This window comes from Myotis lucifugus, unplaced genomic scaffold (genome assembly GCF_000147115.1).
Source record: "Myotis lucifugus unplaced genomic scaffold, Myoluc2.0 scaffold_226, whole genome shotgun sequence".
NCBI classification, from domain to species: domain Eukaryota; kingdom Metazoa; phylum Chordata; class Mammalia; order Chiroptera; family Vespertilionidae; genus Myotis; species Myotis lucifugus.
The window spans coordinates 1,984,208-2,010,748 of NW_005871274.1; the positions used below are offsets into that span (position 1 = coordinate 1,984,208).

A 26,541-nucleotide genomic window follows, 5' to 3' on the forward strand; every position below is an offset into this window, starting at 1 on the left:
AAAAGGATCCTATCTTCAGCCCAAATTATACTAGCCGAGTGCTGTAGGTCGGAGTACTTCTAGGGGCTAATGGTGCACCCGCAAAGCACATGATACATGCCATACCGGATGCCAAAGTACCTTTCAAGTCTGGAATCCAGGATTGGTATTGAGGAGAGATTCGTGAGGAACAGCAGCAGCACAGCCTGGGGGGGGGGGGGTTGGGACGGGGGAGCAGTAAGTGGGGAATCTCAGCCTAGCCCACTAGGGGCCCAGGGCAGAGAAGGTCCATCAGGAGTCCCTCCGCAGCTGGGAATAGCCTGGCTCTAGGACCCCACGCGCTCAGGGATGGATGGAGACCTGCCTGGGAGGGAGTGTGGCCTCCACATGGACCCAGGACCCAAAGGCGGGGCACCTGCGGGTGGTTGGACAGCTGTCCTGCCTGTAACCGGCTTTGGTGGACGGAGCTGAGTGGCTCTACACAGCTGCCATGTCACGTTCTCCCCTTACCTTCCCACACTCCCAGGAGGGACAGCTCCCCACTGTTACTAAGGCCCGGGAGCACCTGCCCCCCCTCTTTGTTCTCTTGGCCCCCACACGTCTCTGCCTGAGTTAGCTGGACTTAAATAAAAGCAGTCCTGGCCTCTAGGGGGCGGTCCCACTAAGCAAAGCCTTGTCGCCTGGGCATTCTAGCTGCTGTAACATGTTCTTGTGATGTGTGAGGCAGGAAGGGGCAGGGCGTTACTTTGTATCCAGCTTCTAATAAGAACGTGCAGGGCTGCCTGCTGCACATAGTAGGCTTTGTCCAGCAAGGCGCCCCCTGCGGAGAGGAAATGATAAAGCACCAAGGCCATAGCAACAGCAGGCAGCTGCTATCTCCCCAGGAAGCTGAGGCTCCGAGGGGGACTCCTTTAGCTTGGGGGGTAAGGGGGGCGGCTGCCAGCATTCCTGGCTTGTGGCTCTGGTGCCCCAGTCTTCAAGGCCGTAGCCTTCAAATCTCTGCTCCGTTTCCCATCGCCGCCTCAGTGAGTGTCATCTCACTCCGCCTTCCTCTTCCGAGGACAGGTGATTGCACTTAGGATCTGTGCTGCGCCAGCACGGCCAGGCTCGGTGAGCCTGAGAGGGGGCGGTGAAGGATTGAGAAAAGACAGACAAGAGAAAAAGCTGGGTCTAGGACAGAATGCTGCCCTCTCTGATGGAGAGACAGCGCCACGGCCTGCAAGCCGAGTCTTTATTTTATAGCCAGATTTCTCGAGGCAACGTAAGGGCGTGGTCAAGATGTTGACAATGTTCTCTCGGGTTTTGAATCCACTCAATTACATGCACCTGGTCAAGCTATGTTTACTTGCTGCACCTCCCGCAGCCCATATCACTCAGCCACGTGGGACCACAGGTTTGGACCATAAGGTCAAGCTCACAACCATTACCTTTGGCTATCATTGTGCTGGGGCTTGCACGCGGCTTTGCCACGAGAGGATCGTGCCCTCTCATTAGTCCCAGGCTGGAACCTGTCCAAACGCTGTAGCCGCTCTCCACAAGGATCCACCTGGAAAATTCGAGATGCTATCACAAAGCCCTTAACCTAATCACACATGCAAAGACACCCATTTCCTTTCTCTGGCCACATAAGTCTCAGGTTGAGGGTCTGGAGTGTGGAGATCTGTCTAGTGGGGCCATTTCTCAGTCGGCTGTGGGCTCCCACTGTCTTCATCCTGGGAATCTCCTTCCCCTGCCGCTGGCTCTGCAGACCATCCCTTCACTGAAGAACCTGCAAGCCCTCAGCGGCCTTCTCTCGGCTCCATGCCCTGCACAGCAGTGTCCCGTCTTTCCTTCCCAGACAGCACTCTCGCTCTTGCTCTCTGCACTCAGGCCCCTCTGGCTTCCTTTAGCTTCCTCCAGGTTCAGTCACTTTATCCAGAATTACGCACGGCCCCACTGTTGGGTTCAGGCTCACAAGTGGGGTTCCAGGGTGTCTCTGCACGGGTTTATACGCGATCCTCTGGCGCCGCCTTGTGGCCCACCTGTAGATTTGCAGGGAGCCGTTCTACTTGGGCAGCGCAAAGATCAGCTGAGAAATGCTGCTTCTCGCCGGATAAGGAAAAGGGGGAAGGGATGGAGGGTTGTGGGACGCGATGGGCATTTAGCAAGAGTCCTGGGAGACAGAAATGCAAAATGAGCAGAACGGCGCCAAGCTGACCCTGGCCATTCAAGGAGCGGCTCCTACTCTGTACGGAACAGTAGGTGGAACGCAGGCTCTGGATCCTCGCCTGCTACATCCTGGCTGAGCGAGCTCATCTGCGAGAAAGTGGCCGCCGGTGTGGCCGGGGCTGAGGGATGGGCCGTGGTGGTCAGTTGGCTGCATCTCACAGGAGCTCCAGGCCAAAGTCAGGAAATGAACTGTCTTTTCAAACCAGGCCTTGGGGGTTTCTTATGCACAGGAGGCATCCGCCCGCAGCACAGCTGAAAAAACGAGGAAATGAAGGACAGTTCTGGTTTTATTCCCAGTTCATCCCCGGATCATCCTGCCCGGTCTCAGGCCAGCAGGCGGCCGGGATTAAACAGGAACGGGAATTTGGAGCCTCCGGAGTCCAGAATACGGCCCCCATCCACATGCCTCCTAGCTTTTCCCGGCCACACTCTGACGGATGAGCGATTTGTGGCGTCGGCTGAGAATGTCTATGGTTCATCGCCAAGAGCAGGAGGAGCCCCCATTCTCTGAGGTTCAGTGCCCAGCAGGGCCTGGGGGGAGGGGCAAGGTTCAGCCACCACCTGCCACAGGTGAGCCGCCCGACATCCGTGCAGGTGCGGTGGAGGCCGGTGCACACCTGCCCTCGGAGGGGCTGTGTGATGCTGGGGCCCCATTCAAGGTGGGAGGTGGAGACCAACCCCCCCCGCCCCCGGCAGTGGTCCCCAGCACCTGATCCCTGGGGGTGACCACAGGCAGAGAGGAGCAGCCCCCTTGAACCTGACCTTGGTTTCTACTGTGCGATCTTAAGCACGTGTTTTCTTTCCGGGCCTCCATTTCCCTGTGTATCAACAGCTAGGAAGGCCATGGCCTCAGAACCTGTCTACACCTGTGAAAGCTAACATGGTCTCTGAGCCTTTCTGAATACTGACACGCTTTCTTACACCCACACGGGACTTGTTAATGACAAAGGGGAAAGTTGTCCAGAGAAGGGACTTGGCCGACAGCTCCTTAACCAGGCGATCAGAGGTACCGCCACCCACTTGAGGGCAAGTTGACATCTTAACCCGAATCTAATCACGCAGAAACATCAGATTCACCCACAGCCAGAGAGAGAGATGTACTGCTCCGCCCATTTATGCATTCATGGGTTGATCCTATATGTGCCCTGCCCAGGGATCGAACCCCCAACCTTGGTGTATCAGGCTGACGCTCTAACCAACTCAGCTACCCGGCCAGGACAAACTTGATATTTTTGAAGAGTTCTGATCAGGATCTTCTTTTAGGATGTCCCTCCACTGGGTTTGTCGGATGTTTCCCCGTAATTAAACTTCTCACGTGGAGAATATTGAGTTCTGTGTTCTCTCCTCCCTCCCTCCTGCCTCTCCCAACTCCTTCCAGGCTCTCTCCTCACTGCTGGCCTCTCCCTGTGGGCAGTTAATTCCCTCAGGTCCCAACAGGACCTCTCACAGCCCCAGTGGGGAGGCAGCCGTGGGGGGGGGGGGCCTGGTTCGGACCTGGCTGATCTGTTGTGGTGTTTCACCCCCAGGTGTAATCAGAGAGGCCGGCCCCGCGGGCTCCAGGTGCCCTGGGTGACATTTGCTGGAGAGAAAAGGAGTCAGGAGACCCAACAGGAAGTCAGGAGAGCAGCGAGACTAATAACAACCCTCTCCCGGGCTGTTTATTAAATGCTCGGATAGACAGCCCGGGACGCCCCTCCTTCCCTGACATGTGGCGACCATATTTCCTCGGCCCGGCGCTGAAACGTGAGGATTGGTCAAGAGCACTTCGTTTCCTTTTAATGCCTCTGATTTGTGAATTTCCTTAGGGAAGGCTGCCTGTAGTTGCGCATTTTTCAAAGGGCAGTTTGTGAAAATAATGAAATAAAAGAATTGGAAACCAGGACTGGCCAGGCAGCCCACACTTGGCCCCTCCTAAAAGGCCACGGTCGCCCTAACCGGTTTGGCTCAGTGGATAGAGCGTCGGCCTGCGGACTGAAGGGTCCCAGGTTCGATTCCGGTCAAGGGCATGTACCTTGGTTGCGGGCACATCCCCAGTAGGAGGTGTGCAGGAGGCAGCTGATCGATGTTTCTAACTCTCTATCCCCCTCCTTTCCTCTCTGTAAAAAAATCAATAAAATATATTAAAAAAAAAAAAAAAGGCCAAGGTCTCGGAGCTGCTCCGGAAAGCCCGCTCCTTCCGTCCTGACCCAGGGCACAGGTTGCACAAAACAACCCCTAATGGCCATTTCACTAAAGGGCGCTGGCACACGGATCCGTAAATATCTGCTGAATAAACAGGTGACTTGAAGCACAGTGACCCCTGAAGTCAGCTGCTCTGGGCCTGAGGGCATTTTTTTCCACGTGTAGGTATGTTTGCCCCAATAGACAGTCACCGTGCCTTTTTTTAAACGAGGCATGCCGCCCGCGGGCCGCGAGTTTGACATGCTTGGTCTAGATTTAAGATGGGCCCTAACCCAATGGCACTGTCCGGATAAGAGGACAGAGGCAGATAGATTTGGCTCGGACACCAGGAGGGAGGCGCCCACGTGAAGATGGAGGTAGGGAGTGGAGTGGTGTGAGTTACCAGGAGCACCTGGAGCCTCCAGGGCCGCCAGCAGCAGGAAGGCCGCCCCTAGAGCCTTCCAGGCTGACACCTGGAATGTGGGTGTCTGGCCTCCAGAGCTGTGGCAGAGTAGATTCCTGTTGTTTTAAGCCTCTGAATTTCTGGTAATTTGTTACCGCAGCCCAGGGAACCAATACACCCGTAATCCTATCACTTAAAACGACTTGTACTTAATACTGCTGAAGAGCCACACGGCTTTGAGCGAGCTGCTGCTTCACTCCTCTGGTTCCCAGTTTACTCGCCGGCAAAATGGGGATGTTTTCTTTCCAATGTTCTCATTCCAGGATTTACAGGTGATGCTCAGCAATTGGTTCACGGCGCATCAGGCAGCCTCTCTGAGCCTCCGTTCCCCATCTCTAAAAGAGAGGCAAGAGCCCTAACCGGTTTGGCTCAGTGGATGGAGCGTCGGCCTGCGGACTGAAAGGTCCCGGGTTCGATTCCGGTCAAGGGCCTGTACCTTGGTTGTGGGCACATCTCCAGTAGGAGGTGTGCAGGAGGCAGCTGATTGATGTTTCTAACTCTCTATTCCTCTCCCTTCCTCTCTGTAAAAAAAACAATAAATAAATAAATAAATAGCAAGAACCCCTAACCCTGTCCCCATCCTCAGGCTTAGAACTCGATACCAAACTGCAATAGAAAAGGAGGCTGGAACACTGGGCCCGGCGCCCATACACTAAGGGGCCACCCATCCCATCCCCGGCCAAGGGAGCACCACCGCCCCCTGCCGGCTGAGCATTGGTCTCCTCCGGGGCGCCCGACAGCCTGCGCCTGCGCAGAAGGCAAGCGCTCAGGCCCGCCCCTTGTGGGTGTGACTTCCTCGGGGCGCTCGGTCTGGCCACGCCCATTTCCGGAAGGGGCTGGCCCAGGCCTGGAGCACGTGACTGGGATCCGGCTCGGGAAAGATGGCGGCGCCCAGGGCTGCGGCGTGAAAGTGTCAGTGGGAGACTCCGTGCGCCGCGCTGGGGTCAGAGCCGCGGGGCCGGGCGCCATGTCGCGGCTGATCGTGAAGAACCTCCCGAATGGGGTGAGTGGCAGAGGCCTGGGCCCGGGGGTCTGAAATGAGGGCCGGTCGGGGGCCAAGGGTCGGTAGGAAGGCGGCTGCGGGGAATTGAGGGGTTTTCCCTCCGGGGCAGGACCCGCGGCTTTCCCCCCTTTGACAGTGGGCGGGAGAGACCGTAACTGCTCACGGTTTCACAGCCGCCGGTGGGTCCCTGACGCGCAGCCCGACACCCTCCCAGGGAGGCCCCGCCCCCACCTCGTCCTGGCCTGGCACCCCGGCCCCCTGGTCCGGTCGCATTTCGTTGTTGTTGACTCGAGGCTGGGTCACACCCAGTACCTGCAGCCCTTTCCACTCGGGGGGCTGATGGGCGGCACGTGGGGAGTAATGGGCTTAGGGCCCGCGTTCCAGTTCCCGATGCCGTCATCGGGGCAGGCGGGTTCGATTCAGAACCGATAACGGGCTCTGAACCCTTTATCCAGTACGTGGACTCTTTCCCTGGAGTCCCGCGCAGAACCTGCGGTGGGCACTCAACTAACACATGCGCAGTGAGTGAGCGAACGGACGGATGTGGGGCCAGAGGGCTGGGGCTCTGGGCCATCCTCACCTCCCTCCCTGTCACCTTTCCTGCGTGGGAAACTGCACACGCTGGTGCGGCCGGTCAGCTCATGCCCCACACCCAGAATGTGCCATCTTGGTCCGAGGTCTTCTGTGCTCTTGACTCTACCCCTTGGGACGGACTCTCTCCCCTTAGGAAGAGGAAGGACCCAAAGCCATTGCTGTTTTATTGCTGTGTTGTTGTTTTTTAACCTTATCGCCCCTTGCCCCTCCCCACCACAGATTGGTCTCTGGAGGCTATGACACAATTTTACTTTTTAAAAATATGTTTTTATTGATTTCAGAGAGGAAGGGAGAGGGGGAGAGAGATAGAAACATCAGTGATGAGAGAGAATCACTGATTGGCTGCCTCCTGCATGCCCCCTACTGGGGATCCAGCCTGCAACCGGGGCATGTGCCCTTGATCGAATCGAACCGGGGACCCTGTGGATGACGCTCTATCCACTGAGCTGAACAGGCTAGGGCAGCTATGACACAATTTTAAAAATTTGGACAGCACAGTAGTGTATAAGCTGAGAAGCAGATTTTGTTCTCTCTTATCCTCCATCTTTCTCCAGGAGTAACCATCTTCTCTGGCTTATTTTAGGACTCCCCATAGGTTTCTTCCTCTGCCCAAATATGTGCGCCCATTTCTTGGCCTGTTTACCCAATGACTATCCACTGTGAAAGATGAGGAACCTAGATCATCTATTCCTCCATTGGTTATTTTTTATTTTTAAAAGTGTTTTTATTGACTTCAGAGAGAGGAAGGGAGAGAGAGATGGCAACATCATTGATGAGAGAGAATCATCAGTCAGCTGCCGCCTGCACGCCCCACCCTGGGAATGGAGCCCGAAACTCAGGTGTGTACCCTAACCGGGAACTGAGCCTTGACCTCCTCTCCTGGTTCATAGGCCGATGCTCAACACTGAGCCACACTGGCCGGGAGTGTTATTTGTTATTTTTAATCCATCCATCATTTACCGTAAATGGTATACTTTTAAAATATCTATTATTGATCTATCCATCATATCCATCAGCTTTAGGCAGTGTCTTTTTTTTTTTAATCTTCAAGGATATATTTTTATTGATTTAGGGAGAGAGAGAGAAACATTGGTGTGAGAGGGAAACATCAATCATTTGGTGGCCTCCTGTACGTCCTGACTGGGAAGCGAACCCGAAACCTTTGGTGTATGGGACGACGCTCCAACCAGCTGAGCCGCCTGGCCAGGGCTAGGCAGTGTCTCTTGATGCCTCACTGTGATGAATGAGGGTGGCTCTCCTTCCCATCCCAGCTTCCATCTGTCCCTGGGCTCTGACCTCCCCGCTCTCCCTCACGGTGCCCCTCTGTTCTAGATGAAGGAGGAGCGTTTCCGGCAGCTGTTCGCCGCCTTTGGCACGCTGACGGACTGCAGCCTCAAGTTCACCAAGGATGGCAAGTTCCGCAAGTTCGGCTTCATCGGCTTCAAGTCCGAGGAAGAGGCCCAAAGGGCACTGAACCATTTCAACAAGAGTTTTGTCGACACATCCCGGATCACGGTGAGTTGATGGGAATCTCGCCACTGCCTGCCTGTGGAAAACGCTCTTTCCCTCCTACCCCTGTCCCCTTTCAGGCTGTGATATCCTCAGCGTCTCACTGCTTCTCAGTCTTTCCTGCCTAGAGATCCCCGGAGAGTTTGTTAAACTGGTTTCCTGGGCCCGTTCACGGAGTTTCTCATTCAGTGTGTGGGGGAGGGGGCCCAGGAATGCACGTCTAACAAGCTCACAGGTGATGTGATGCTGCGGTCCCCACATGAGAACCACTGGTCTACGTCATTCATTCACAAACTGTTCAGCCAGCACTCGAGCGCTTACGTGATGCAGGGGATTTGGAGCGGATGTGGCCCCCTGGCCCGTCCTCATGGAGCCAGCAGCCCACGGGAGACATGGCTGCTTTCAGTCACTGTGGTCAGTGCTGAGGAACAAAGGAGGTGCCTTCCTTGCTGGGGGTGGATGGGGAGTCAGGAAAGCTTCCTGGAGGAGGAGGTCCTACTCTGTCACTCACGTGCATTTAATGACTCGGTAAAGACATCGAGTTCCAGCCCTCTCTGACCCGCTCTGGCCTGGGTGATCTGGGGCAAGTCACTCACTTCCCTGTGCTTTGGTTCCTGGCCTGAGAAGTGGGGGAGTCATGGCTCCTTCCTCGCACTGGGGGAGGCTCAGTGTATTTCTACTTGCAGAACAGCAGACTGCCTGGTAAACGTTCACGCCCACAGTGCTGTGAAGAGAGCAAAGCCAGGCGAGGGGAGGATGCGGAATTTGCTTCAGCCAGCTCAGCTAGGCTGTGGCAGCGGCCTTTTTAAAAGCCCGAGCTCCTGGGTGTGAGTGTGGCGGGGCTGGGGCAGTGGCAGGTCCCCTCTGACCACCCTCCCTCGCCCGTGCAGGTGGAGTTCTGCAAGTCATTTGGGGACCCGACAAAGCCGCGGGCCTGGAGCAAGCATGCCCAGAAACCAAGCCAGACCAAGCAGCCTCCGAAAGACAAGGACTCGGTGCCCCCAGAAACTAAGAAAGTGCGTACACGGTCACTCCTGCCCTCGAACCCAGGGTCAGCAGGGTGGTCACCGCTGGGGGCTCGGGCAGGGGAGCAGGGGTGACCTGCGACTCCCTCTCGGATGGTTCCTGCAGGAGGGCCCTCCCAAGACAATTCAGTTTCATCTCCCCTCGCCCAAGCCCCCCACTTCTCAGGCCAGATGGTCCTCACCATCTGCGCCTTCTGTTTGTAGGACAAGAAGAAGAAAAAGGCAGCGAGTGAGCTGGAGGAGGTGAGTCTGTCCTGGTGCCCAAGAAGGTGGGCGCTGGGAGGGGTCCTGGGAGCGCTGGAGCCGAGTCTGGTTTCTTAGGCTTCTTGTCCAGTGAAGCGTCCACTCCGCCCTCCTAGGGCTGACCCGGCTGGCCCCAGGGGAAATGAACTTGGAGGGTGCTCTGACCCGCCGGGAGTCAGGAGGGGTGAGCTGACTGAGTCGTCCTGGCCTGTGTTTCCCTCTTCCCGCTGCGGTGCCACCAGCTGAAGGAAAGCACCGAGTTCCGGGAGTTCCTGTCGGTTCACCAGAGGCGGACACAGGCAGCCACTTGGGCTAACGATGCAGTGGACACGGAGCCCTCGCAAGGGAAGAGCAAGCAGGCCAGTGACTACCTGAACTTTGACTCTGATTCGGGCCAGGAGAGTGAGGAGGGAGCCGGGGAGGACTCAGAAGGTAAGACATGGACACGCCCCCTGGGGTCCCTGCACGCCTAGGGGCCTGTGCTCTCGCGGGCTTGTACAAATGTGGGTCCCTCGGTGCCAGACACTGCCCTCTAGTGGGGTGGCTATCCCAACCACAAGTACCTCGGCCTTGACTGATCTTGGTCACTTATTCAGCCACTCAATATTGAGTACCTACTATGTGCCAGGCACTGCTTTAGGCATTGGGGATACAGCAGTGAGCAAACGACGAAGAATCCTGCCCCCACGGAGCTGTCACCCCGGTGGGGGGGAAGACACCGTAAAGAAATCACTCACTAGTTAGTGTGTTACGTGAAGACAGAGAGAAAGCGGGGAGGGGGATAGGAGAGTTCCCGAGAACAAAGGTCGGAAGGAGGTGAGGGGAAGCCCCGTCCTCGGAAGGGGCCCACGGTGTACTGTGGGGACGGCGGGTGTGTGAGCAGTTGCAGCCCAGGATGGCACGTGGCGGGTGAGGGTCGGGAATCCATTGTGGCTTAAAGCACAGAATGGCTTCAATGTGGATGTTACATACGGTAAAGTTTCCGTGCAAAGCTGGGGTCCGAAGGACTCGCTGCGAGTTGGTGGGACACGGTCATGGAGGGGACAGGCGGGGGTGCAGGTGGAGGGAACAGCGTTCTGCGTGGCTCAGGGTGGCTGCAGCCGTGGGAGCTGAAGGCAGTCAGCTGTTCGAGGGGCAGGAGCTCGGGTTTCTCCCTGCGAGCAGCTGGTAGTCACTGGAGGGTTTAGTCCAGGAGTGGCCAAAAGGTCCTCCAGGTCGCAGTTGAAAGAGTGGATGACGAGGGCAGGGCTGCTGCGGGGAACACGCAGCTCCCGACGTGTGGCACGTGGCACCTCAACACGGCAGCATCTCACCATGTGACTATCAGGACTCACCAGGGCTGCGCGGCACAGGGCCCCTGGTGATGGTGGGCTTGGCACCTTGTGCCCCCTGCCATCCCAGGCCCCTTGTAGGCTGCACAAACACAGTCCCTCGGTGCCAGGGACTGTCCCCGACTCCCAGCCTCCCTGTTTTCCCAGAGGAGGGCGGCCTCGAACCGAAGGCAGCCGTGCGGAAGGAGCTGTCGGACATGGATTACCTGAAATCCAAGGTGGTGCGGGCCGAGTCGCCGTCTTCCTCGGAGGAGGAGGAGGAGGAGGAGGAGGAAAGTGAAGATGAGGCCGTGAACTGTGATGAAGGCAGTGAGGCCGAGGAAGAGGATCCCTGCACTGCCCCCGCCCGGCAGGGCCAGGAGAGGACAGGGCCAGGCCCAGAGCAAGGCACCCTGTCTGGGACCAAGAAACCCCAGGAGGCCAGCGCCCAGGTGTGTGGATCGGGGTGGGTCTGGGGGTCCGGGAGCCGGTTGGTGGTTCACCATGTCCTCGCCCACGTACCCTGCAGGCCCCAGACCTGGCTACACATCTCAGCTCTGCCACTTGCTCTGTGACCTGTGCATGCACTTCTTTCTGAATCTGTTTCCTGTCACTGGAGAGTGAGCTGCTGATGGATGCAGCCTGTTATACTTTGTATTTAGTGGCAGTGTACGCAGATGTCAGCCCGCAGTCGACGACAATGATTAAGTGAGCACTTACTACGTGCTGGGTCCAGTGCCGGCCGTATCCTTTGTCATTGACTCTTAAGACAGTCTTGAGGGGCAGGCGTTCTTCATGTCCGGTTTCACAGGGGAGGGCGCTGAAGTCCAGGGGAGGGATTGTTTTGACCCAACCAGACAGCAGTGCCCGATGGTGCTCTGCACAGTGGGCACAGACTGAGCTCCGAGTCGGTGGCAGCGAGCATCACGTGACCTCAGGATGCTCGCGGCATCCCCGGCTTGCTGTCCGCGCCTCTGCACATTCAGTGCCACTGGGCCGGGGACTCACTCCCACTCTGCTCTCTGCCGTCACTCAGAAAGAGAAGCCAGCCGTCCCGTGGGAACCCAGCACCCCCCACACCGTGAAGCTGCGGGGAGCCCCGTTCAACGTCACAGAGGTGCGTGCCGCTAACTGGGACAAGGGCCAGAGCTGAGGGTGGGTGCTGGGAACCCCTGCTTAGGGGGTTCAGGGTTAGCGGAGGACTGGAGCTGGGAAGAATTGGGGCTAAAAGGCCGCTGAGTGTGATCCCAGGCCTTGCCTTTCACGGGACGGTGGCTGACCAGCTGAGGACCAGCTGCCCTCACCCATGGTGCACGCTAGGGCTGCGCATGCTTCTCCTGCTGGGAGAAGGAGAGGGTCAGCTGGTCAATATTTAAGGCTTTGGGATCCATACCCTGTGTTAGTGCATTTTAAAAAATGTGTTTGAATCGCCCTCATGTTCAGAAGAGAGAGACTGGAGAGTATTGGGGACGGCCTGCAGCAGCACCGTAAGTGACTGCGAGCCATCACCATGAGGGGACGGGGACAGATAGTCCAGCGCTGAGGAGAAGCGGGAAAGCCCAGACTTAACCCCAAATATATAAGGTACTTGCGGGGAGGGATATCAGACACAGTGCCTTAAAGTGCCGATGGTGGCGTTGCTATTTTATATTTACATCCTTCATCTCCAGCTCTTCTTCAGATTTTTTCCAAGTTAGTTTCCTTTAATGATGGAGAAAAGATGTGTATATTTAAGGGAAAGAGAGAAACAAGAAAGGGCGAAACACTGGTAACCTTTCTGCGTTCAGAACTTCGGCCCAGGTTTCTTTGTTTGGGCTGCGCTTTTATTACCAGTTGATACAGGGGGAACCTTTCCTTCATCTAGAAAAACGTTACGGAGTTCCTGGCGCCCCTGAAACCGGTGGCTATTCGCATCGTGAGGAATGCTCACGGGAACAAGACAGGTGAGGTCTGGGTGTCCAGAGGCAGCTGGGGAAGGTGGAAGGTCGGGGCAGTGGAGTTGGGGGACACTTGAGGGGCAGCTGTTCTTGTTTCTGCTTGTGGTCCCCGGCTCTGTGGATTGGCTAGACCCGTGGCCGGCAAACTGCGGCTCGCGAGCCACATGTGGCTCGTTGGCCCCTTGACTGTGGCTCTCCCACAAAAAAACGTCGTGCAGGCGCGCACGTACAGTGCGATTGAAACTTCGTGGCCCATGCGCAGAAGTCGGTATTTTGTGGAAGAGCCACAGTCAAGGGGCCAAAGAGCCGCATGTGGCTCGCGAGCCGCGGTTTGCCGACCAATGGGCTAGACTGCTTGGGCCAGGGTCTCCTCTTGTCCCCGCCTGGCAGCCTGGTGCGTGGTTGTCACTGTTTCTCTTGTCTCCACTCTTGCCAGTGGGCTCGCCTGTTGCTTTAAACATATGTCCCCGGTCCAGGGTTTGCTGTGCCGACAGGCAGCACTCTGAGCTGCTAAGAATGTGTGCTGTTGCCCCTCACTGTCCTCTGCCAGGCTTCCCCTCTGGGCAGCGAACATGCTGGAAGGAAGGGTCTGAGCTTGGAGAGGTGGGCGCCCCCTTACTGCCCCGGCCGGGGCTGCAGGACACGCAGCAGCAGAGCTGTGCTCCCAGGAACCACGGCGAGGCCTCGGCCACGCTGGGCATGCAGGCTGCTCTTGGCAAGAAGCTGTGGGCACGGGCTGAGCAGCAGGAGCTGCTGGGGCCAGAGTCCGGGGAAGAAAGGCCACCTGCTTTCGGGGTGGTCTTGTTGCCTTCAAGTTTCTGTGTCCCCTCCCCGGCCCTCTGAGCACGCAGCCCTGCTCTCCAGGCAGGCCCAGTGGCCAGCGTCCCTCTCTCCCTGCCCACCTGTTCGGGTACAATCCAGGGCAGGGGAGAGCCTGCCCAGCTTCAGATCCCAGCTCGGCCACCTGCCAGCCCTGGGGCCTTGGACCAGGACGTGGTCAGTTTCCTCATCTGAGCAATGGGGTGGTCGTGTCTCGTTTAGTTGTGAGGACTCAGTGAGTTAGTGCGCACAGCGTTTACAACAGTGCTGAGCGCCCATCCAGGCTCCCTGCGAGCCAGCGTTAGGACTGTGGCGGTGCCCCGCTCGCACGGCTCTTCAGAGACCAGCCGGAGGGGCAGGGAGGGGCACACTTGAGGTGTCAGGACGAGGAGCCATATTGGAGGCCTTGGAGCTGGAGAGAGCTGGCCTGTGAGCGTGACTGCCGAGGAGGCAGGCTGGCCCCGTGCTGAGGGCTCAGTAATGACTGGACCTCGCTGAGGGCTCAGTAATGACTGGACTTCAGCCCCGGGTGCAGGCCGAGGATGGAAAAGACCCCCACGCTGGCTCTTCGGGCCTTGGGCTCTGGCAGAGTGGCTGTGGAGATGGCCCCTCAGGATGGATCACGGGGGGGGGGGGGGCGGGGGGGGGGACAGAGGGCTCCTGTGTTCTGACTCCGACATCCCAGCTTGGGCATCCCAGCATTGTCATCCCAGTGTCATCAGTGTAGAGCCAGGCCCCAGGGTCTGAACCAGGGGTGGGGAACCTTTTTCCTGCCAAGGGCCATTTGGGTATTTATAACCATTCACGGGCCATACAAAATTACCAACTTAAAAATTAGCCTGCTATATGTGGTCAGACATTTCGTTAACTCACCCCTGATGCCTTGGCAGGGCCAGACCAAATGATGTTGCAGGCCTTGGACGGCCCATGGACTGGACATCCTCCCCGCCTCCCCCCCGGCCTAAAAATTCTGTGAAGGGAGATTTGGCCACAGTGGGAGGGAATCTTTGCATTTTGGAGAACTGGCAAAACTGGAAGTTCTTCCCCATTCTGCCCAGCTTCTCCTGAACACCTAGCACAGTGTGGGGGACTCCTGCACGTGTCTGTGGACTTGACCTTTGTCATTGTCCTTCCTCAGGGTACGTCTTTGTGGATTTCAGCAGCGAAGAGGAAGTGAAGAAAGCTTTGAAGTGCAACAGAGAATACATGGGTAAGGACACGGGGACAGGCCCGGCTCCGCGTGGAAGCAGGGTGCGTTCATTCCTTTACTCCACCACGTTTAGCCAAGGGTCTGCTCTGTGCCAGGCACTGCTCTGGGCACTGGTGAGACAGCGGCAAGCAGAAGAGCTTGAGCAGCTGCTGTAGAGTAAATGGACATAAGTGGGGAGAGGGGGTGGCATCCGATGGGCTGTGCTGTGGGGAAATGCAGAGCAGGAGAGTCAGGATTGGAGGAGGCACGTTTATGAACAGGAGTGTGTCCCCTTGGGCCTCCCCGAGAAGGTGAGAAAACCCAGAGGAGCAGAGGGAGCAAGCCCTGGCTTGGGGGGGCAGGCGTTCCATGCAGGGAGCAGTGCAGGCAGCATGTGCAGGTCCCTGAATTGGGAGGTCGCCGGAATGGTCTGCGAGACGTGATTGTTGACCTGACCCTGGCATGGACAAGTGACTCAGATCCAGCCGCCGGCCCCTAGTGAAGACACAAGTTCTGTCGGGGAAGGAGAGAAACCAAGCAGTCTTGTCAGCCAGTCAGGCAGTAGGTGTTTATTGAGCACCTACTGTGTGCACGTGGAGGAGATAGTGGTGGTCACGGTCTAATCAGGCCCCGGGTGATGCATGTAGAGTTCACTAGTGCAGGGTGACGGGCTCCTCGGCGTTGGGTGCACACGTCATGTGTTGTGTCCTGAGGCAGAGTAGCCGTCGGTGCCAGGACACATGCCCTGAGCTCAGGATGCAGATCTGGACGGAGGCGGCCCAGGCAGGCTCCCCCCGGGTTGACACTGACTTGCAGGGTGGATGACATGGGGAAAGGGCCTTCGGGTCAGGCCAGCTGCAGCCTGAGCCTGGGCCTTGGCATCTGGAAGGAGGCGATGGCGGTGATGAGTTTGGAATCGTCAGTCGGGAGTCACTGTTAAGTTCCAGGCCTCCCCCGGGCCCTGACTCCTCTCCTTGTGCAGGTGGCCGCTACATCGAGGTGTTCAGGGAAAAGACTGTCCCCGTGGCCAAGGGGCCCCCGAAGAGCAGCAGCAAACCCTGGCAGGGCCGGACGCTCGGGGAGGACGAGGAGGAGGAGGACCTGGCCGACTCGGGGAGGCTCTTCGTGCGCAACCTGCCTTACACCAGCACCGAGGAGGACCTGGAGAAGATCTTCTCCAAATACGGTGGGTGCAGCTCCCCCGGAGCAGGCGGCTGAGGGCAGGCAGGCCCGGCTTCCAGTCCCAGGCTGCCCCTCAGCTCTTGACCTTGGGCTCATGACATCCCCTCCCATCTCAGTTTCCTCATCCATGAAATGGGCTGATGATCCCTGAGCTGCTGTGAGAATTCACACACGCTGTGTTTGACAGCAAGGGTGTTTTTGCTGTCGTCATTGTTGCTATTTCACAGGACATGAACTCGAAGACCTGTAGTTTAGCTGGGTCACCCTGGGCTGTATTTGGTTGTAAGGTCACGGCTGTGAAGGGAAGGAAGTTAGGGTTTAAAGTGACGGTGAGGTCTCGATGCCGCTGAGATCCCCTGGAGGGCCTCCCACTTTTATTCGGAGGCCGTCTCTGGGTGGTGGGGGTTGGGGCGTGGTTGAGTGCCTGGTGTGGGGGCAGGGTGGCCCTGAGCAGGACTCTGCCATTGGTGTAACCTTCCAGCCTGCGGTTCCTGCTGTCCTGAGCACGGATCCTTCCCCCCAGGCCAGCACCCTAGTTGATAGCAGGGCTGGCTGCACACGAGAGGGAGTCAGTAGACTGCAGGCACTTCCAGGGCACTGAGCAGGCGCTGTTAGGACACGTCACGTGTCTATGCCTTTAACCCTCCCAGCACCCATGAGTTGGTGCTCTGATGATGCCACTTTACAGATGAGAAGACTGAGGCACCTGAAGACCACACCTACAGGTGGTGGAGGCAGGACCCAGCCCAGCATCTGTACTGTCAGGAGAGACGCATAAAGGGTTGTGTCAGGGACACCCTTGACCTTTGAGGTGGTCTCACTGCTGCCTCTGATCACGGGCCGACCCAGAGCGGCAGCCCGATGCTCTTGCCAGTGAAGACCGTCACCTGCTCAGTGCCGAGCGTGCAGGCCCATTCCGGCCCCAGACACTGACCCCTCTCCTGTCCGCAGGCCCCCTGTCCGAGCTGCATTACCCCATCGACAGCCTGACCAAGAAACCCAAGGGCTTTGCCTTCGTCTCCTTCATGTTCCCTGAGCACGCGGTGAAGGCCTACGCGGAGGTGGACGGGCAGGTGTTCCAGGTGACTGCCCAGGGCCCAGGTGGCCGGGAGAGGCTGTGTGTGTGCGTGCGTGCGTGTGTGTGTGTGCGTGCATACGTGTGCACACCCCCCATGGAGAGGCCGTGTGAGTGCATGTGTGCGTGTGTGTGCACACACACACCCACCCAGAAGGCAGTGCTAGTGGCCTGGGGAGGCCGTGTGTGTGCATGCGTGCGTGTAGGTGTGTGCGTGCATGTACACACACCTCCATTTCTAAGGAAGCACATTAGTGGCCTGGGGAGCTGTCCTCGCACCCGCCCAGAAGGCAGTGCCCTGAGGGCCAGTCGGCTCTGGTTCCACTGATCCGTCAGCACCTGGGACAGCGCCTAGCACAGCCGTGGGCAAACTACGGCCCGCGGGCCCGTATCCGGCCCGTTTGAAATGAATAAAACTAAAAAAAAAAAAAGACTGTACCCTTTTATGTAATGATGTTTACTTTGAATTTATATTAGTTCACACAAACACTCCATCCATGCTTTTGTTCCGGCCCTCCGGTCCAGTTTAAGAACCCATTGTGGCCCTCGAGTCAAAAAGTTTGCCCACCCCCTAGCACCTAGTGGGAACTCCCAGAGGGTTTGCTGAATGAATGAATATGCTCTCCTTCTGGAGAAATAGCACTTGGAAGAGGAAGAAGGAAGGAAGGAGTTGGGCGCGGTCATGTTAAATGGCCACAGTGGAGTGTAAGGTGCTCTTGTCTTTTTTCCCAGCGCCTATAAGTAAGGTGCTCAGTGTGCACCCCCAGCCCAGGCTCTTGTCCCCCTCTTCCCTTCTTTCCATTCGTGCCTGCATAGTGCAGTGATCTCTGTGGCCTCCGGACCAGACCTCCTGTGCAGGCCCTACGTGTGCAGGGGCAGGATGGGCCCTGGCCTCGGGGTGGGGGGTGGGTGGCACTTACAAGCTGACCAGTCTCCCTCGTGAGGCTGTCACATGGCCTCTGTCCCAGTGTCAGGCCCCCTGGTCCTGTGGCCACGTCCCCATTCTGGGTTGAGGGTAACCACATGGTCGTTCAACCTGAGGCCACGTCTGAGAGGGTTTCAGCACCGCGTGCTGCTGCCTGCTCGGAGAGGCCGCTATCCTGGGGAGGATGTGGAGGCACCTTCCCCCTCCCCCCCTAACCCCTGCCCCCTCCCCCCCTCTAGGGCAGGATGCTCCATGTCTTACCATCCACCATCAAGAAGGAAGCCAGCGAGGACGCCAGCGCCCCGGGATCATCCTCTTACAAGAAGAAGAAAGAGGCCAAAGACAAAGCCAACAGCTCCAGGTTCTTACACGCGCGGCCTCGGGCCCTGACCAGGCTCCTGCTCCCTCGCCCCCTCTTCCCCAGCCGCCGCGGGGCTCTGGCTCCTTGGGGTGGGTCCAGCCTCGCCATAACCTTGCTGAGCCCGTTTCTCCTCTGCAAAATGGGAGAATTGTAGTGGTGCTTAGCTATGCGGAGTCCTAGGGGTTAAACAGGTTGACAGGCAGAGCTTAGTCCCTGGCACAGAGTGGCTGCCTGACACGAGTGAGGGTTGTTCATGTCATCATCGCTGTCCTCGTCTGCAGGCCCTGCGAGGTGGCCCACACCAGGGAAGCTGGGGGAGAGAGAGGCTTTGGGGTTCAGAACGGCAGGCCGAGGGCTCATTTCTTAAAGGTTTCGCATCTGAAACAATATTCCCGTCACTGCTCTGCGGTCTGACGTCCCTCTCCTGCCTCTCAGCTCTCACAACTGGAACACGCTGTTCATGGGCCCGAATGCAGTGGCCGACGCCATCGCACAGAAGTACAGCGCCACCAAGAGCCAAGTGTTTGACCACGTGAGTGAGCGGCCCGTCTGATGTACCGGCTGTGGGCCAGATGTGAGGGGCCAAGGGCAAGGAGGGGGCAGCGTGCTGGGTCGCCTGGGAGTGGGCCTTTGCTGCCGCATTATGGGCATCCTGGGCCCTGGCACGTCCCAGTCGCCCCTCGACCCTGGCTCCTGCGGGGTTGTGTGGAGCCACCCTGAGAGGTGATAGCCAGAGCCAACCGGTCAGTGGGGTCAGGGAGGGCATCGGGGGGTCCTCTCCATCCAGGCCTTCCTCTCGGCTGTGGGACACGGGAGGCTGCTCGTCACCTGCCCAACAGCCAACAGGCCTCTTCCTTCCCTCCCACAGGAGACCAAGGGCAGCGTGGCCGTGCGCGTGGCCCTCGGGGAGACCCAGCTCGTGCAGGAAGTGCGGCGCTTCCTCCTGGACAACGGGGTCAGCTTGGACTCCTTCAGCCAGGTGGGTGCACACCAGCTCGGCGCGGCTGCCGGCCACGGGGAGCTGGGAGCTGGGCTGGGTTCAGGTTGGCGGCGTGGCAATGGGTTTGAGGACCCCGCCTGTCGAGGGTGATGTTTGCCATTAATTTTTAGTCTCCAAAGAGGAAGAAAATCACAGGGGTTCAGACAAGGCGCCTATCTGACCGGATGGTGTCTCTCAGAGGCCTATGCAGGAGGGCTACCTCGTAACCTTCATGCAGACCAGGGGGCCCAAACATCCTGTCCCCCCAGCTCCTTTCTAAGAGCACTGCTGTCTATCTGAGTGGTAGGCCATCCTTGAACCAAGTAGGGGAGCGGTCACCTCCACGTGCTCCCTCCACCAGGTGGGGTTCTCGGGGTTATGGCTGATTAGGTCTCGGGGGTCCAGTGAGCACCTAACATCCTTATCCCCCCTTTCATTCTACAGACAAGGAAATTGAGGCCCTGAGGGTGGGGGCTGTCTTAAAGGTCCAACAAAGAGACTGTGGCAGGAGCCTGGGCTCAGTCTCAGCTTCTGCCTCCCAAACAGCAGCTTCCTGAGGTTTACCTGCCTTAGACTTGACCTGAGCAGGGTGGTTAGGATGGAAGGATGGGCGGATAGCTGAGTGGGTGGAAAGTGGGGGTGATGGATGAGGGGGGTAGGGAGGTGGGTGGATGGATAAGTAACTATCACTAGCTAGCTATCAAAGCACCCTTCCGAGTTTCACTTTCCTAACCCTCGTGGAAAGCAGCACTGCTGTCCCCGGTCACACAGAAGGGACCGTCACAGGTGCAGTCCCTGCTTCCAGGTCATGCAGCTATTCACGGTGGAGCCAGATTTGAACGTGGCCCCAGAGTCCACATCCCTAATCGTTACACTTGCAATCTGAGTTGCACCTACAAAGCCCATGGGTGCCCTGCCTTTCCCACCTGCAGATGTGCCCTCCCCTATGAGGAGACCCTGTGAGGCCTACAGGATGGGTGTTAACCATTAGCCCATTTCACAGATGAGAACACTGAGGCCCACAGGGAAAGCAGACCGGGGTTTAAGGCCAGGTCAGTGGCTGAGCTGAGACTCATGCTCAGATGATCCCAGACCTGGAACTTTCCCATTACATGTTTTTGGCTCTCTGCCCCCCTCCAACATTGTTTTTCATGAAACAGTTGCTGATGTTCACACAGCGCTTATGCTCCATGCGCCCTTTGCCTGTGTTAGCACAGCTGTTGCAGCCTCTCCCGGAGCGGTCCTGGAGATAGCCCGTGTCCTTATGTTAGTGAGGGGCCGAGCGCAGGTCAGTGCGTCTCTAGTGTCTAGTGCAGCCGTGGGCAAACTACGCCCCGTGGGCCGGATCCGGCCCATTTGAAATGAATAAAACTAATAAAAAAAAAAAAAAAAGACTGTACCCTTTTATGTAATGTTGTTTACTTTGAATTTATATTAGTTCACACAAACACTCCATCCATGCTTTTGTTCCGGCCCTCCGGTCCAGTTTAAGAACCCATTGTGGCCCTCGAGTCAAAAAGTTTGCCCACCCCTGGTCTAGTGTCTAGGTTTGGGTTCTTCCAAAAGCAGACTCAAGAGTCAAGGGCAAGTATGGTTTTGGGCAGCAGACACAGTGAGAAAGGCCAAGGGGAGGCAGGAGCCCGGAGCAGAGCGTGCTTATGACAGCACCTCGTCCGGCAGGGCCGAGCTGGATCTGGGGCACCGGCAGAGCCCGGGCTGCTCCCAGCCCCTGTCGCCTGCCCTGATGTGACAGCAGGCGCCTGCAGTTGCAGGAGAAGGGCCTGGGCCTGGGCTGTGGATGCAGATGCTGCCTGGGCTGGAGCGCCCGGATGTTCGCAGGGCTGCGGTGGGCAGTGGCGGGAGCTGCCGCGGCTCCACAGTGGAGGGACAGGGATTTGACCCTGGGGGTCCACTCTGGTGCCCTCACCCTTATCCACTCCACGGAGCCTCCTCTTATCCAGGGAGCCACGTGCCTGAGATGGTGCCGTCTCCTGGGCCGGCCTTTGAAGTGCCTGGTGACTGAGGTCCCAGGGGGCACCTGGTCTGGAGTCGACCACAGATCAGTGCTGGTGGCAGGGCCTGCCCTCCTGTTGTCCCTAATGTGTCCATCTCCTCCCTCGCAGCCCGCTGCGGAGCGAAGCAAAACCGTGATTCTGGTGAAGAACCTGCCGGCAGGCACCTTGGCAGCCGAGCTGCAGGAGACCTTCGGCCGCTTCGGCAGCCTGGGCCGAGTGCTGCTGCCCGAGGGCGGCGTCACCGCCATCGTGGAGTTCCTGGAGCCGCTGGAGGCCCGCAAGGCCTTCCGCCACCTGGCCTATTCCAAGGTAGGGCGCCGGCCTGATTCCGGGGGGTGAAGGGAGCGGACGCAGCGACGGTCTGAGCAGGGGCCTGGCCCGTGGGAGCCCCTCTAAAGCACCTGCTCTGTGCTGCTCACTGTGAGCTTGGTCCCCACTAAGATCACAGGTGCGAAGCTGGAACCTCCAGAAAGAGGTCTCGGCCTCGGGCTCCTCGGCGTTCTGCTCCCTCGGACTTGACCCTCATTCTTCTGCTTGTGGGGTCTCGTACCTACAATAGCTTAGCAGTCAGTTCTGCAGGCGGGCTGTCTCCTGTCCTTGGTAGAAACGAACATACACTCACACAGATAGTAATGAGTGTGATAGTCTCCTGTGGCCGCCATAACAGGTTACCACCAACTCCGTGGCTTAAAACAGCAATGTGTCCTCTCACAGTTCTGAGGCCGGAGGTGGGAAATGGGGGTGCTGCAGGGCCGTGCTCCCTCTGAGGCTCCAGGGAGGCCCCCCTCGCCCCTGCAGCGCCTGGTGGCGCCAGTGCCCATGGCTGTGCTGCTGCACTGGCCTTTGCCTCCTCACGTGCCTTCTCCTTCCCTCCATTTCTGGCTAGATCCAGGGCGACCTCACTTCCAGATCCTTCACTCAGTGACATTTGCAGACCCTTTTCCCAAATCGGTCACACAGGTGCTGGGGGTCAGGACGTGGACGGCTCTTCTGGGGCCACCTTACAGCCACTGCAAGTAGCTTCTCTCTCAGGCACGTTAGCCATGTGCAGCCTCTGTCCTTGTCTGGTTTGTCGTTTCGAAGAAGAGCCGCACGCTCATGCGTGGCCGAGAGTCTGTTGCAGGGAGAGAAGCGTGGTCTCCAGCGTCCCCACTGCACTTCCTGCACGAGAGCTGCTTCTCATCCTGGTTCTGTCCCCCGCCCCCTGCCCACTCCTACCCCAGCCAGAGCAGCCCAGGGGACACACGTGCTCGGCCCCTCCCCCAGCCCTGAGCTGCAGCAGGCCCCGTGGTTCTCAGGGATCAGGCGGCGGAGGGCTCTGGGCTGTGTGCCCCTCCTGGCTCTTTCCGGGGCGAGTCACTCGTACTCTCTGACCCTCGGGCTCTTCGTCTGTGTAAGACACTGAGTCCCTCCTCACCTCTGTCTGCAGTTCCACCACGTCCCCCTGTATCTGGAATGGGCTCCCGTGGGCGTCTTCTCCAGCTCAGCCCCACAGAGGGAGGAACCCCAAGACACACCGGCGGAGCCTGCGGAAAAGGATGGGGCGGAGCCAGAACCTGGTGAGAGCTGAGTCCCGGGACAGCGGTGAGGGAAACGGGTGGGCGGCACCATTTATTAGGTTTAAAGTTCATTATTCATCCCAGAAACCAGTGGGTCTCAGACTCTTGGATTTCATAGGCGCATTCTTAGAAAAATAGAGCATAAACATAATGGGTGCAGCGCAAGGCCGTCAGCTTTTTGGCTTGTCAATTAGAGGTTGCGAGGAAAATAAACTACTTAGGATCTATTCCTAGGGACTCAGAACACAGCCAGTGAAAACAGCCTTACTTCACCCACCCGTCCTGATGCCTCCTGGGCCAGGGTGGCTGGGGGAGGAGTCAGTCTGAAGGGTGGAGGGTCCGGGCATGGCGCAGCGCCCTCTGGCGTCCAGGGGCTGCAAAGGCAGGGAAGGGAGGTGGCGGTGCCATTGGCAGTGGGGACCTCGCAGTTCTCTGGTGGAGACTGTCCTGAGGATGGGGAGACACTGCACGGGAACCACCAGAAGGGTCAGGGGTGCCCCAGTGATGGGTCACCTGAACCCCCCTGTATTCCCAGTGCCCCCTAGGCCAGTGCGGCCCCCAGTTGAGAACCACTTAGTCTGGAGACGGTGTCCGCATCCTAGAATTAAAGGCCTTTAGAAAAGTGTTTAGAAGGACTGTGATGGTCCTTTAGCCAGGGGCCATGATCTTGCCCATCAGTAATATTTCTCCCCCTTCCCCTCTACCCCTTTGGGGTTACCAGTTTATTGAAAAAATAAATCTGCTACCTACCGTATCCATTGTTCCTATTTTTAAAGTGTTAACAGCAAAAAGCAAAAGTGCAGGTTGAGGCCATGTCTGTGCTGGTTGCCAGCCCTGTTGTCAGGTGAATCCCCAGAGCTCACCCGGGGCCTCTTTTTGCCCTTTTTGTTCCTTTCTAACACCTGTCACGTACACAGTCCCCTCTGTCCCCTGCGCTGTTCCTTGTCACCCGCTCCTCCCTGACGGCCGGCCTCTCGCATTGTTCCCGCGGCTTCCCCAGGCCCGACCGCGCTGCACGGGGCTCAGCAGCCCAGCCCTGCGTGTCCTCGGCTCCCCAGGGAGGCGGGCAGGAGGGGCGTGGACGCGCCTCTCTGTTCACCCCCCTCTGCGCAGCCCTCCGCTCTCTGTACCAGTCCTGAGGGAGGGGGGCTGTGTGTTTTATCTCCCCACAACCAAGACCCTCACCTCCAGATAAAGGCCTCCGAGGGGGAGGGGGCCCCGAAAAGCTGCTCGCCGCTGATAACAGTCTGTGCTGGCGGCCTTCGCCCAGAGCGGAGGGGAGGGAGCGGCTAAATTCTGCCGCCTGATTACAATGAGGCCCCATGCGGCGGTGTGTGACTGGATTTTGTTGTGCTAACCCGGTGGCAGCGCGTCCTCCCAGGCCTCCCCAGCTCCCTCCAGCCCCTGTGCTTTTATCTCCTGCCCCCTCTGCCCACCCTGGGCCCAGCCCTGCCTCCTTTCTTACTTCTTCCCTCTTCTGGTTCCTGGTGATTTCGTTGGCAAACATCTGTTTGAGTTTCACAGTTCCTCGTGTATGCTTTCTAGTCTTTCTACTGCCTCTCCACGCGGGCCAGGAGCAGAGGGTCTGTAAGTGTGGGTCTAACTCCATTTTCTCGGTCAGGAGCTGCGGCTCCGTGAGTAAGACAGTTGCCCGGGGCCACGCCAGTATCGGCATCACTCTCATTTCCCAGGCCGCATGCTCTCCCAGCTCTGCGCTGCCTCCTGACTGTGGTCTGGGGCCCCCTTCGTTTTTCTCAGGCCCCCTTTTCTCAGCAGATCTCAGGGCTGCGGTGCCCTTGTCTCCTTAGTTCTTCCCGCAGCTCGGGGGTTGCAGGGGCAGGAGGCGGGCGCTGGGACACAGGTTTAGGGAAACGGCAGTGGCGCTGTGCTGTTGGAGGAAGGCCAGGCCCATTCGATCGCCTTGTATTTCAGTTGGATGCTCCTCCCAGGTGTGGGGTCAGGAGTGCTGGTTGGCTCATTAGAAGTGGGAGGGACAGATGAGCAGGCAGGTAGCAGGTCCTGGCTGTCCTCACAGTCCCCTCATTCATCCTGGGCCGGGCCTGAGGGCAGCTCACTCGCCAGGGAAGGAGGCTCCGTCTGGTTCTGGGGTGCTGTGCTGCCTCTCGACTCAGCTCTGTCACAGCCCTGACGTCACCCCTTCTGGGCAGGTACCCAGGGCTTTAAACAGACACAGACCAGCCCCTGCCCCTGGCGTGGGGGGACTCTGGCCACGCTCAGAGCTGCTGGACCCCCGAGCTGTTGGGTTTGTGAGGCTGCGACGCCTGGAAGCCACACTGGGCCTGGCTGGAGTCCCGACCCCGGGAAAGGCCGAGGGAGGGGCCAGTGGGCTTTGCCAGGAGTCTGTCCAGGCAGGGGGGGCGGAGCACAGAGCCCCGGCTGACCGCTGGCAGCCACGAGCTGACCACTGCCTGGTGCAGAGCTGCGACGTGCCTTTGAGCTCGTTGCCGAGGCTTTTTCTTTTTAATATATTTTATTGATTTTTTACAGAGAGGAAGGGAGAGGGATAGAGAGTCAGAAACATCGATGAGAGAGAAACATCGATCAGCTGCCTCCTGCACACCCCCTACTGGGGATGTGCCCGCAACCAAGGTACATGCCCTTGACCGGAATCGAACCCGGGACCCTTCAGTCCGCAGGCCGACGCTCCATCCACTGAGCCAAACCGGTTAGGGTTGCCGAGGCTTTTAAACCATGGGTTTTCCCGTACGAGCTGGACTTTCAGCTTCTTTGGAAACATCTGAACGTCTGACACCCTGGGCTGCCCTTCTACGTGGCAGCTGTTGGCCAGTGTCAAGAGGGGGCTGCCCCTTAAACTGCCGTGAGCCCTCTTGGTCTCCATCATCCCCACTGCTCTTTTTTTTAATCTTTTTTAGTCTTCCATAAACCTCTCTCCAACCTGCAGGCACCTGAGACTTAAAATTCCGGCAGCCCCAGAATTTTTCCTGGGAATGTGGCTGCTGAGGTCCCTAACGAGACAGCACACTGAGGCCTGGAGCCGCGTGCGGCGTGGGCCTCAGTCCCTTCCTTTCTCCTCTCATCTCCGACGCAAATGCGAGGAGAGCCAGGGTGGAGCTGTCCTCCCAGCTGAAGGCCGTGGCCTTCGTTTCCATTGAAGTTCTCATTCGGAACCGAAGTCTTAGCTGCTTTGCATAGCTCTGCTTCCCCATCATCAGTGATACAGTGTGCACCCCGCTTTGCTTTGCAAGTGGAGATCGAGTGCAAATGGCCACACGGTGGAGTCCCTTGTTGGGTAAATTGTGTGGGCAGGAGCCTTTATCTAGATGATTCTTTTTGTCCTGGAGAGACACTGGGTTCTAGCTTCACCTCCGAGGGAGGGAGGACGCCTGTCCCACTGCTCTTCAGCTGTCACCCATTCCCTTAGGGCAGTGGTCGGCAAACTGCGGCTCGAGAGCCACATGCGGCTCTTTGGCCCCTTGAGTGTGGCTCTTCCACAAAATACCGACTTCTGGCCTGCAGCAGAAAGGGGGCGGGATGGAGAGGCTTTGGTGCTCAGCACAGGTGTGGGGACAGACCTGAACCCCAAGCAGCCCCCGCGGGTCTCAGAAGTCTGAACCATTTGAGTGCCGGTGTGTGCGAGAGGCAGGGCAGGGATGTCTCTGTCAGCTCTGGGTGGCACGCTGAGTTGCCTCGCCCCGTGCCAGCCAGTCAAGCAGGGTCTCTGCATCTGCAGGGAGGGGTGGGCCCCCGGCTCAGAGCCCTGAGGCCGAGGGGTGAGGGCCCAGCTGATGGCTGCCTTTGCTGAGATGGTTTATTTCCTAGAGGCTGTGGGAGGGGCATCAGAAGCTTGGATGTGGCGGGGGACGGACTTGTCTCCAGCCCCGACCATGTGACTTGGGGGGAAATGGGGGAGGTTGATGGAAACTGAACACGTTTCCGGGGCATCCCTGTGAGGCTCCCGTCACCTCGGGTGGAATTCACACTCAGCACCAGGGCTGCCGCCTGTGTCGCAGCCACACACCCGCCT

At 58.2% G+C, this 26,541-nt stretch overlaps 1 protein-coding gene across 5 annotated transcripts in view; it reads left to right on the plus strand.

Moving 5' to 3' along the window:
* The first annotated feature begins 5,640 nt into the window (after positions 1-5,640).
* RBM19 (RNA binding motif protein 19) overlaps positions 5,641-26,541 on the plus strand; it is a 96,740-nt gene continuing 75,839 nt past the window's right edge. For 4 of the 5 annotated variants that reach the window (XR_001350137.2, XM_023762003.1, XM_014463891.2 and 1 more), the window contains exons 1-16: positions 5,661-5,813; positions 7,740-7,922; positions 8,807-8,932; positions 9,146-9,184; positions 9,427-9,616; positions 10,663-10,946; positions 11,531-11,611; positions 12,359-12,437; positions 14,389-14,460; positions 15,422-15,625; positions 16,573-16,703; positions 17,861-17,982; positions 18,418-18,514; positions 18,851-18,961; positions 21,085-21,285; positions 22,406-22,535. Coding sequence is in view for 4 of the 5 variants with exons in the window: in XM_023762003.1 (XP_023617771.1) it covers positions 5,778-5,813; positions 7,740-7,922; positions 8,807-8,932; positions 9,146-9,184; positions 9,427-9,616; positions 10,663-10,946; positions 11,531-11,611; positions 12,359-12,437; positions 14,389-14,460; positions 15,422-15,625; positions 16,573-16,703; positions 17,861-17,982; positions 18,418-18,514; positions 18,851-18,961; positions 21,085-21,285; positions 22,406-22,535 (2,086 nt within the window). In the remaining variant the exon portion in view is untranslated. Of the gene's footprint in view, positions 5,814-7,739; positions 7,923-8,806; positions 8,933-9,145; positions 9,185-9,426; positions 9,617-10,662; positions 10,947-11,530; positions 11,612-12,358; positions 12,438-14,388; positions 14,461-15,421; positions 15,626-16,572; positions 16,704-17,860; positions 17,983-18,417; positions 18,515-18,850; positions 18,962-21,084; positions 21,286-22,405; positions 22,536-26,541 lie in introns of all 5 variants that reach the window. The other variant, XM_006098257.3, reaches the window with a different exon arrangement.